The sequence below is a fragment of the Gymnoscopelus braueri genome (genome assembly GCF_963280865.1).
Source record: "Gymnoscopelus braueri genome assembly, chromosome: 23".
Lineage (NCBI taxonomy): Eukaryota > Metazoa > Chordata > Actinopteri > Myctophiformes > Myctophidae > Gymnoscopelus > Gymnoscopelus braueri.
This window is the reverse complement of record NC_137625.1, coordinates 18,161,338-18,173,771: the sequence shown is the minus strand read 5'-3', so window position 1 is coordinate 18,173,771 and position 12,434 is coordinate 18,161,338. Positions and strand designations below refer to the sequence as shown.

The 12,434-nt window shown below is 41.6% G+C and overlaps 1 protein-coding gene across 1 annotated transcript in view; it reads left to right on the top strand.

Annotated features, from left to right (window-relative positions):
* Window positions 1-3,854: 3,854 nt before the first annotated feature.
* Window positions 3,855-12,434, top strand: part of cpm (carboxypeptidase M) — a 24,251-nt gene continuing 15,671 nt past the window's right edge. Inside the window, exons 1-2 of the mRNA XM_080421372.1 lie at window positions 3,855-4,188; window positions 9,718-9,892. Coding sequence (XP_080277498.1) covers window positions 9,730-9,892 — 163 coding nt within the window. The 5' untranslated portion in view covers window positions 3,855-4,188; window positions 9,718-9,729. The remainder of the gene's footprint in view (window positions 4,189-9,717; window positions 9,893-12,434) is intronic.

The window sequence follows — 12,434 nt, the reverse complement described above, 5'->3', positions numbered from 1 at the left end:
ACAACTAATTAACTCAAATAACGCAAATAACACAATTTTGCCTTATATTTGACACAAATGCAATAATTTCAGATGAAACCGTTTGACCAAGCAGCTGTTGACTCATTACTCTTAACATTTGAATAACGTGACATATTTCTCTACTTGGACCAAAGCCTGCTGTTGATTTGTTCACCACATTTCAAAGTGTTTGTCTTTCAGGAAGGGAGTTCTGTCCATGAAGCAGTTGTTGAAGAGTCTGGAAAGACATCAAAGGATGCAACATTTTATATGGTATATAATATATAATGGTATATAATATATAATATATAAGGTATGATGTGTGTCAATTCTATACTCACTTTACAGTTTGGTTGGCGATATGGATGGAGAGCAGCTGGAGTAACCTGTCCCCCAGTGGTTACCAACCTTTTCAAGCCGTGATGTAGTGGAGTAGAAGTAAAAATATTGAAAATTGGAGATACTCCAGTAAAGTAAAAAATACCTCAAAAGTGTACTTAAGTACAGTATTGAGTAAATGTACTTAGTTACTTTCCGCCACTGCTTACATCATTGTGTTCCTTTCACTGCCTACAGAGACTAGAGATAGGTGCTGGAGAAGGAGGGATTTGCTGCATCTGGAGAAGAAATGCAAAACAACGAGCTGAACATTGAGATGAATGTTGTCGGCAACAAGATTTTCTTAGATTTAACTATTTTCATCCCTGACCATCTGAGAGCACCACAGTCCGTTGACGCTTTTAAAAGGGGACTAAAAACCTTTCTTTTTAACATTTGCCTAGATGGACTTATTGATGCCTTGTGTGTTTTTAAACTTGAACTTTTTCTTAACTGTGTGTTGGGGAGGGGGGTCTCTGACCATTGATCTGAATTGTATTCATTTCATTGTTTTTATCTTTGTTTTCCCTTGACTATTATGCAATGTTGTGTCAAATATAAAGTGTGTTACAAATACAATGTAATATTATTTTGCTAACATTCTGGCAAGTCAACACATTGTAAGACCAGTCATTAAAAAAAGAACTGCAGGCTCCCGATCCTGTCCTAATTATTCTGGGAATGTCAGATTCCATCTCTATGTTGATGGGAGCACACTCAGCACAGCAACAACTTCTCTCATATGGTCTGATTACAGCTAAACAAATCATTTTGACACATTGGAAAAAGAAGGAGGCTCCTACATTCAAACAATTGGCTCAATGAAATGACTAGTACACTTCACCTCGAAAGAAAAAGGTTCTCCTTAAAAAATAAAGAGACACAATTTGATAAGGTTTGGCTGCCAAACCTCTACAGCAGGGTTTCTCAAAGTGGGTGCCGTGGCAGCCAAGGGTGCCGTGACGCCAGTCCAGGGGTGCCGCAGAATACTTTGATAATATTTGGAATTCATCAATATCACTTCTGTTGGGTTCCCAGATTGCCTGAATAGTAACACTTGACAGGACACCTTAGTGTGGTCGAGTGTCTATCATCACCTTCAAAAGTGTCATTTTTGCTTTCCATGGCAACATTTCACTTTATTATTTTATGTATTATCACTGAACATTATGGGTGGGACGGATTGCGGGTTTTTCTTTTTTGTCTCCGCCAGGCCGAAAGGCATGGCGAGAGAGTATGTTTTACCCCCTGTCCGTCCGTCCGTGTGTCCGTCCGTCCGTGTGTGTGTGTCCGTCCGTCCGTCCGTCCGTCCGTCCGTCCGTCCGTCCGTCCGTCCGTCCGTCCGTCCGTCCGTCCGTGTGTCCGTGTGTCCTGTCCGTGTGCGACCAGCTAATCTCCGGCACCGTTGGCCCGGTTGCTGCGAAACTGTGCACACACACTCCTTGGATGCCAGAGCAGAACCTCTGCCCCATTTTTCACATGGGCCTGTTATAGCGCCACCAGGAGACCGATTTGTGCAAAACCTTTTTTTTTATACTACTCCTACAGATTTTATCCAAACGTCATGCAAATCGTTACACAGTATCTCTATAGTCATATGATCAACACAGATCTGTCTGATTTCCCATATTCCATCCTCATTGCCTAAGGTTGGCCTCCAAAGTTTGCAGGATTGGTCCGTTTTTAACAAAATGCCTCAAACTATGCACGCAGCTTGCTATTTCCGTGAAATTTCACACACACATTCCCACTAGGCCGATGAAGAAATGCCACCCTTTTCACATTGGCCTGTTATAGCACCACCAGCAGGTCTAATTTACACACCCTAACACATTTTTGGAACAAAATGCCTCAAATCATGAATGCAGTGTCTGATTGCCGTAAAAGGCCTAAGACTAAATGGCACCCTTTTCACATTGGCCTATTATAGCGCCACCAGTAGGCCACAATAACGTACCTGACCTGGCGGAGACCTGTGCTCCGAGGAGCACTTTTTCTAGTTGTCTTTTTTTCCTCCTTTGGATTTTGTTGTATAGACAAAAATAAGACATTGTGCAACTTATATTACATTTTGTAACAGGCTCTGGATGATCCAGAGCCTGTCTACAAACACAAATCACTACAAGTAAAAAAAAATGTGACACTCACACAACCTGTGAGTCCCACGCAAAGGCACCAGATGTGGTTCCTCCCAAGAGCATACAAGCTTTACCAGAAGTGATAAACACTTTTTTTTAATTATTTGATGTGTTTAGAGGGGCCCTCTTGAATTGTAAGAAACATCATAATTCATATTGTTACACAATGATGTTTTCTCATAAAACTTCAACTTGAACTGATCTGTTGTTCTTCATTAAAAATCTAATTTTAAAAAAGAACAGCAAGGCAGCAAAGTGTTGCCCTTCTCACAGAAGATGCACTGTTGAGGACAAGGGACAACAGGTCCAGCCCACTGTCCTCTACCTCCTAGTCTGATAGGATGAGCTGTGTGTCCTGACTGCTCTGCTGCTGTGTCTCAGGACAGTAGTGACAGTCAGTGACAGAGCCACCACCCAGTGGTGGAAAGTAACTAAGTACATTTACTTAAGTACTGTACTTGAGTACAATTTTGAGGTATTTGTACTTTACTTGAATATTTCCAATTTCCAATAATTCTACTCCACTACATCTCAGATCCAAATATTCCACTACATTTATTTGTTACTTTGTAGATTTGGATTATTGTTACAAAAAATACATAAACCACATTTCGGCCATTTGAAAATAGCCGATCTACAAGCTCACAATGCATGCGTCTCGATGTGACACATTGTGAGCTTGTAGATCTGCCATTTTCAAATGTATAATTTCTATACTTTTGGTACTTTAAGTACATTTTGATGCCAATACATTTGTACTTTTACTCAAGTACATTTTTAATTCCGGTAATAGAGTATTTCTATATTGCACTATTGATACTTTTACTTAGGTCAAACATTTAAGTACTTTTTCCACCACTGCTGCCACCACCTGATGTTGCTCTGTCCAGTATTGGCAAGTCCTATTGATATCCACTAGATGGCGTCATTACTTTATAAACGGAGCATCCAGTATGCATTAACGTCACTAAAAATCAGTTCGATAAACCGGGGTCCCGTTCAACGATCATCTGACTTTTAAAAGAAAAGAAAAAGGGGGAAAACAGTTCAATGCAAACTATCGATATTAATAATAATACTTTTACTCTGAAAATGTGCTACTTAAGCTGTTGGACTTGACACAGTTATTGAGCGAGCGAGAGAGGCGTGTGTGTGTGTGTGTGTGTGTGTGTGTGTGTGTGTGTGTGTGTGTGTGTGTGTGTGTGTGTGTGTGTGTGTGTGTGTGTGTGTGATCGAGAGAGAGAGAGAGAGAGAGAGAGAGAGAGAGAGAGAGAGGTGGAGAGACAGGAGAGAGAGAGACACACACAGACAGAGAGATAAAGAGAGAGACATACATAGAGAGAGAGAGAGAGAGAGAGAGAGAGAGAAAGAGAGAGAGCGAGAGAGAGAGAGAGATTATTTTACAGTTGAGGTGTCACTGAAGAGCAGAGTGGAGCTGGGTTTGATTTGAGAAGGTCAGGAACAGTAGGCTAATAGATCAAGGTTAGACAGTCTTCAATTAAACACTAGATCTCTACATGAGGAACAAATAGCCTCTACTGTAGCTCTATAGTGTGAATAGAGTGCTTTTTATTAACTGTTACTGTACCTGGCTTCCACTGACACCAGTCTAACCTTCATATTATTCTTCTCTGACTTCAACACCTTCAACTCATCTGACAACCAACACAAAGTAAGATGTTTAAAAATCTTCTTTTTTTTTATTATTATTTCAGATTTATTCTGGTGTATTCATGCTCTGTAGACCAGTGGTTCTCAAACTTGTTCATGTCAAGGACCCCCAAAATGATATGTATTCTATTTGGCTGCGGACCCCCCATCTCAAAAATATTTTTCAGGGACCTCCAGAAGCAAAGATTTGAGTTAAAAATGTTCAATATAAAATATTCAAAAGATTTGCACACATTTTCAAGATTTAAAAAAATAGCAGATCTACAAGCTCATATAGCCCGGCACGAAGTGACGCGCTATGAACTTGTATATCTGCTATTTCAATAGCCAAAGTGTAGAATATGGTTAAAGTGGTCAAAAATGATTGTGACGCTAATGTATATTAACTCATTTAGCAGGGGACCCCCTGGACCCCTGGGGGTCCCCGGGAACCCACTTTGAGAACCACTGCTGTAGACCTTAGTAAATCTTTAGTTCCAAAAGCATCTGAATTTGAACAACCAGGAAAAGAGGTATACCTTCCAACTAGTGGAACATCCATGTGCAAACACATGGCTCTCAACACTCTTACATAATGCTATGTTTAAAAGGTGACATTTCGGTCAAAGAGAGACCACATCAGACAAGAAACATAATGTAAAAGACAGGCCTATGTTTAAAGTACGCTACAGAGATGGTGATAAATAAGATGGTTAAGAGACCTAATGGATGAAAGGTGCAGGAAGTTAATATTTAACTGGACAATATGTGTGTGTGGGGGGGGGGGGGGGCGACATCCCGGGGTGTAGCCCACACACTGCAGACCCCGGCCAGGGTTCTCCATCAGGTGGTTCTCAAACTTTTTCATGTCAGGGACCCCCACAATTATATGTATTTGGCCATGGACCCAAATCTCAAAATATTTTGCTCCAGGGACCCCCCAGAAGTAAAGATTTCAGTTACAAATTTTGCTTTAAAATATATATATACAGTATATAACCCTATCCCATTCAAAGATTTGCACAAGATTTCACGATTTTTCAAATATAGCAGATCTACAAGCTCACAGCGCGGTGAGCTTGTATATCTGCTATATTTGCCACTAGTTGGCACTGACTACTCCAGGGGCTTTCGGACAGCCGCCGTCACCTGCCACCAGGCTATGACAGCAGCATGCCACCTTAAATGAGATGCTTATTAACCTGCTTTCGAAGGATGTCCTCCAGACATCTACCTCATCCAAGTACCAGATGGCGGTCTGACTCAACAGCTGGTCCTACAGCGAGTCGGCCATCCACCTCGCGATGGCATCGGAAAGGCGGGCGCTACAGCAGTGGTTCTCAAAGTGGGGGACCCCCAGGGGTCCTGGGTATTTGCTATTTTTGAACATTTCAGAAAAATCTCGAAAATGTTTGGAAGATTTTTTTAACACAAATCTTCTCTTCTGGGGGTCCTCGGCAGAAAACATTTTCAGATGGGGGTCCGTGGCCAAACACATATCAATTTGGGGGTCCTTGACATGAAAAAGTTTGAGAACCACTGTACTACAGTACAGACCCTGTCAGATCGTTGCCGAAAGGAACAACTAATCTGCACCAGCGTTAGAATGGCAGAGATTTGGCCGGTCTCGCTATACATGTACCAAGAAGATGCCAGGAATAAACTGTCTATCAGAACAGACAGAGAAAAGGAGAGCTAGGGAACCAATAGACAGGGTTCTTGTTCACACACCTTAGTGGATTTGTGCACATTCAGGGTGCCAAACCCCTTGTGGCTCTTTTCAACTATAAGGGTAAATCCAGAACCTTTCAAAACCTCAAACTTTACAGAACTCGTGAAGTTCTGTCATGGTTTTTCGTTTACGTTTCCATTATATCTAGATCCATCTGGGGAGGAAGCCTACAGCATTAAAAATAAAGACAAATTAGCTGATCTACAAGCTCACAACACATTGCATTGCGACGTGTTGTTTGTAATTGTACTTAATGCGGCTTTATATGAAGATGCAGTTTGTAATTATAAACGTCTGCTGCTGCTGCTGAGCCTGTGGTCTGTGTCTCTCTCCAGTCAGACACGGTAGCTTTAGGCCTCGTTCCTATACCTCTTGCAAAACTTTGAAATAGGGATTCATGGAAAGTATAGTATAAGTATAAAGAAGGAAGGCACTGGAGCAAACTCGGACAATCAAAGCCTTTTTTAATAACAGGGTGCAGGCAAATAACGTGACAACGTTTCAATGTCAATACATCCTCACCATGTCATCAAGTATAAGTAGTATAAGTATAGTAAAAATAGGAGTGGCTGCACTTCAGGTCGCTTAAAAGAACAGAACCCATCAGTGTTGATTTCGTCGACTAAAACTATGACGAAAAATGTTGGTCGACTACCTTTTTTCACTGACGAAAACTAAATAAAAACTAAGCTATGATGACTAAAACTAAGACTACACATATTGACAATTTTGTCAATATAGGGACTAGTTGAGAAGAGATCCAATAGAACTAAAAGACAAGCATTTTATGCTTGTTTGTGCTCGGGTGTTGTGCTCTGAAAATAGCAGATCAAGCTAGATTGGCTATTTTCAGCAACCAAGTGTAAAATCAGGCATTACGACGGCATCAAGGCCTGCCGAAATACATTTTAGTTGACTAAATCAACTGTATATTTAGTCGACTAAAATCTTATTACTAAAATATGACTAAAACTAAATGGAATTTTATTCAAAAGACTATGACTAAAACTCAAAAAATCCAAGTAAAAGACAAGCTGACTGTGGGTGGAGGAGTATGACACGATTGGCCAGGAGACAGTGCAGCAGGAGTCTCCACTGTCCCCTGGCCAGGGATGAGGGAGAGCAACGAGGCGAGGAACGGGCTGCTGTCCCTAGTCTGGCTGCTACCAATGCGGCGAACCCGGGACATGTGGCGCGTCGTTGCCCAGCCGCCGTTGCCCACGGCCATCATCGCTGTTAACTACAGAAGGCCACCACAGTGAGGGAAATGCTCGCCAATCCGTCTTCCCTGCAGTCTCAGTCGGGTAGGCCAAGCTGAAGAGCTATACTTAAAACTGTTTCCTGAACGGCGTCTGGTGCCAAGCCCTCGATGACACTGGAACTTCTCTTTCCCTGGTCTGAACCGGGGACCCTTGCCATGACCCTGGCTTCTCCATCGGTCAAGGGCTGTGGCTTAAATGAGTAGTTCACCAAATCACTTATTTTCTTACACACGCCATGAAGCCTTGAATTCATGGAGATGTTTTTGTTTTTGTTGCATTCCTGAGCCAATAATTCGATAGGATAGACTCCGCCGGTCATCGCCGGTTATCAAATTGTCAGCCTGCCCCAGCGCGTCTGATATCTGGCATAGAGGGGCGGATTCAAAATTTCTGGCGAAAACATCCGTGGGCTACCATTGGTTCACCGATCTGTGCGCCCGCCCCGCCCCGCCCCGCGCCCCTCCTCCTCCCCCAATGTGCAGCATTGAGAGCCGTGACGTCACAACATTTGGAGCGACGCCCACTGCACTCTGGTTGGTTGGGGAAATGAAAGGTTGACTCCCACTTCCCATGCCAGAAATGTCAGCAGCTTGGTCCAGGCTTTCTTTTTGAGCAAAACGCGAAGGGAAATAAAAGCCTGGAGGTCGAGGCTGTCAAATTATTGGCTTAGGAATGTGACAAAAAAATAAGACTTCATGGGGTGTGCAATTGATAGAATATAAGATTTTTTTGGGGTGAATTACTCCTTTAAGATCATGCCCTTTGGCCTCTGAAACGCCGCCAGCCACCTTTGCCAAAGTCCCCCAGTGGACTTTGAGTGGGGCTGACTGAGGTGTTGTTTGAGGCCATTTGCAAGGCATGACCTCTGTGCCACTTGCTTCCACGCAAGACAGCGTTCCTCCTGGGTCACGTGGCCAGTGGAGAAGGGTTCACCAGTGACCCAGATGGATCATGACTCCTTGACCTGGCTCCAGTCTTTAGATTTCACCGGCCTGAAGCACAGCTGGCTCTGGAATTTTGCTTTCTCTGGAGCAGCGGTCTTCAAGGTTTTTCAGGCCTCACCATGCCTCGCAGCGCTAGGTGTTGTGAGCTTGCAAATCGGCTATTTTCGGCTAAAGTTCCCCTCAGAATAAGGATGTTATAGGGTTCAAGTGGTTAATGTAAAAACAAGTTCCTATCATACAAAGATTTGGCACCCCCCCCTGTAGTAACTCTGAGGACCCCCTGTTCTAGAGACTTTTTTTTTTTTTTTTTACCTTTTCTATAGGCAATGGCAGCAGTGTAGTCTGGATTTCAGGATTTTGCCCCAATGCAAGCTTTATAGGTTGTAATTTTACTTTACTACTGTAATTTCATCTAGCTATGAAGATGTAGTTTGTAATTGTAATTATATTAATACAGCTTTATATGAAGATGTAGTTTGTAATTATAATTATATTAAAATATATTAATACAGCTTTATAAGAAGATGTAGTTTGTAATTGTAATTATATTAATACAGCTTTATATGAAGATGTAGTTTGTAATTGTAATTATATTAATGCAGCTTTATATGAAGATGTAGTTTGTAATTGTAATTATATTAATGCAGCTTTATATGAAGATGTAGTTTTGTAATTGTAAATGTCTGCTGCTGAGCCTGTGGCCTGTTTTCCTCTCCGGTCAGGCACGGTAGCTTATAGGCCTCGTTCGCACCTCTCGCAAAACATTGAAATGTCATGCAAAGCAGTCAGGGATTCATGGAAAGTGTAGTAAAAATAGGAGTGGCTGCACTTCAGGTTGCTTGAGTTAAAACCCCAAATGACCAGAAAAATACAGAGGACATGGTTTTGGTGTCCTCAGTGGTCGCTACGGACATGGATGGTAGGTTCTTCCGGGAATACAGGGCTCGATGATAGATAGAATGTGCCAATTCTCCTTAAGAATATATATCGTCTCTGTCGGGTGGAAACCTCATATGTCCAAAACTGTGACTTTTCTTCAAATTGAAAAGTAGCGAAAGTAGCAGATCTACAAGCTACGCCGCGTTTCGAGCTTGTAGATCTTCTGCTTTTTTGTGAAGGTGTAGTATGATCAAGTAGGGTGTTAATTTACGAAAAAACACAAAAAGTGTTTTTGTTTGAAAAATATGGAGATAAGAGGTTTCTGCCCGACAGCGACCATATAGTAAGTTGCAGTTAAAAACTGGTTCTATATTTAAGTTTTTTAAAACTTTTTCCATCAATTTTTCTTATAGTTTGTATTGGTTCTCTTGGTGTGTTTTCTCTTGTTCTTGTCTTCATGTTGATCCCCCAGGGCTCATACTGGGTCCACTCCTTTTCTCCATCTATGCCAAATCTTTTTGCCAAATGCTTGCCCTGTTTTTCGTTGTCCAGTGAAGTTCTCTTTACCGAAGCATCACCTTTTTAATATAAATAAAATGACTTAACTCGTTGTTCAGAATACAGATAATTTCATTCATCTAGATAGATAGATAGATAGATAGATAGATAGATAGATAGATAGATAGACTGAAATAACATAATAATTATAACAATGCATTTTTCATGTTTTTCAGGGGGCAGTCATTATGACATTTTATGTCGTCCTTCCCGTGCTGCTGTTCATCTCTGGAGGTTGTGGGTTAGATTTCCATTACCACGACAGCCTGCAGACAGAGAGCTACCTACTGGACATCAACAGCACCTTCCCTGATATCACACATCTGTACAGCATAGGACAGTCAGTTCAAGGTACTCACACTCACACACACACAAACACATTCACGCAATGTGCATACACACATATGCACCAGGGGTCATCAACCTGTCCGTGGCAAGACTTGTCTATGTCCGTGGCCCTTTTTTTCTTTTTTTTTAACGAAAAATATTGTCTATAATGTCTTCTCTTTTTTTTATATTCACCATCTAATCTTAAAAAATGTGTTTGAATAATGTTGGTGACTCATAAAGAGGGACTCATAAAGGGATTACATGCTCATTAATATGTTGCAGGAGATTTGTGGTATTGAACGTGATGCCTGTACCACGTACGTCGTAAGGTATGTGAGTCAAGTCAACGGTATGACCACAGTGGAAAAGCGCAAAAACATGGCATGTCATCTGTAGAGAAGGAGCACCCACGCAAGGAGGGCAGAACTATATTATGATAACACTCAACAAGTGTCATAATCCTTGGAAACCCTTGATCCACAGCCTCACCATCAGACCTCCTCACCTCTGATCAAAGTTAGGCACCTGTGCTGCGCATCAAACTATTGTGACACTGCATTCCTTTAAATCCTGTCATGCCCTTCATTAATCACTCATCATATACATAATTACCTGTTTTGACTCTCAAGTCTTTTTCCATTGGCATACTTTCTCATCAACATAGACGACAGTACCTGTTCACCTTAATGGAAACCACAACTATTGAAGCTACGTTGACAAACACAAAACTAGTGTAGCTGGTAGAACTTCCTGTCTCCTCCTGTCCTCAAGTAACACTGTCCTCTGAAAAGCCATATGGTAAATGGTAAATTTATATAGCGCTTTTATCCAAAGCGCTTTACATAGATTGTGCATTACATTCACCCATTCACACATCGATGGCGGAGGAAACCATGCAAGGCACCAACCTGCTCATCGGGAGCAATTAGAGGTTCAGCGTCTTGCTCAAGGACACTTCAACACTAACTCTGGGGGAGACCGGGATCGAATTGGGAACCTCACGGTTGCCATCCGGCCACTCTACCCCTGAGCCACTGCCGCCATATGAAGTATAATACGCACCCATTCACCTTTGCAGCTAAGTGGCCCCTTTGCTCCTGCAATGTAACATGGCTTGTCTGTACTGATAAGACCCAATTATTGAAATCCCAAACATGGAATATACTTGCACCATGCCACATTTAATGCCTGTCTCAGGACTGCCACCTGCCAGTATATACAGAGGATAACTTCCCAGTCTCCAGGTTTTCTAAAGTATAGCTAACCACTTTAACTCTGACATCCCAATTTTGGGCATGCCATTATAGGCTAAAAAAAGCTCACAACATGCCATGATGTGTTGTGAGCTCGTAGATCGGCTTTCCCCAAAAAAATGATTTAGATTTTTTACTTGTTTTGACAAGTGGCTCGTTTTAAAATGTGTAGCGCAGTGGAATAGAGTAGACACTATGGCACATCAAGAGTCCATAGTACTGTATACATTTGGGGCTAGGCCTATGTGTTTCTGGTAATATTATTGATCACTCGTTTTGCATGTCCGTGGCAAAAATAAAATATCAATGGAAATGTCCATCACAAGCTGGGATGGTGATGACCCCTGATATGGACACACCCACACACAAGAAAGAAAGTACTTGATCATACTACAGTGTCACTCAAAAGCATCAAAAGTAGCAGATCTACATCTGCTATTTTTGCATTTGAAAGATAGAAAGGAAGAAAGAAGCCGTCCTCTGTTTGAAACAACATTTGAACGATGAATCTTGAACGAAACTAAAAAGATTAAAAACTGACTTCTACAGGTGTCAAACAACAAATAGTGGAAAATAATGCAAACTGTGATTGTAATTGTATGATTTAGCTCAAAATACCGTAATGATATTTTTTTTACAAACATAACCGTGCTTGAAACAATTAAATTATTCCTGGGAAATTAACTTATATAGAATTTGAAAAGGGTTTTGCATCTAGCATGTTTTTCTGTCTGATATACAGCATGTGTGTCTGACAGAATGACAGCAGGAGGAGTTAAGAAGCTCTAATCTGTAATCCAGGACAGTTAAATCTACCTAATCTGTCACTACTAGTCACACACACACACACCCATACATACATACAGAACACACACACACACACACACAAGCTAATCAAAGTTAAGATGGGATGCCAGCTGGCTTGTATGCAACCTATCTGCCAGTCTTATCATCTAATATTGTGGCACATCTATTTAATTTGGCCACCGACTCTGTTTTCAGATGAGGAACCAGAGCAAAAACATCTTTGTAATTTTTGTATTCAAGCAGACTGGCCCTCATTTAACGATATGCTTCTTGTATGTTCCTCCACTCGTAATTTTCAGTTTTCTATTATAGTGGGGAAAGCTTTTGCTGGAAATAGCAGATCGACAAGCTCGCGTTGTGAGCTTGGGTTAAAGCAACTGTTATTGTTGTCCAGATTTTGACTAGTGTGTGTGTGTGTGTGTGTGTGTGTGTGTGTGTGTGTGTGTGTGTGTGTGTGTGTGTGTGTGTGTGTGTGTGTGTGTGTGTGTGTGTGTGTGTGTGTG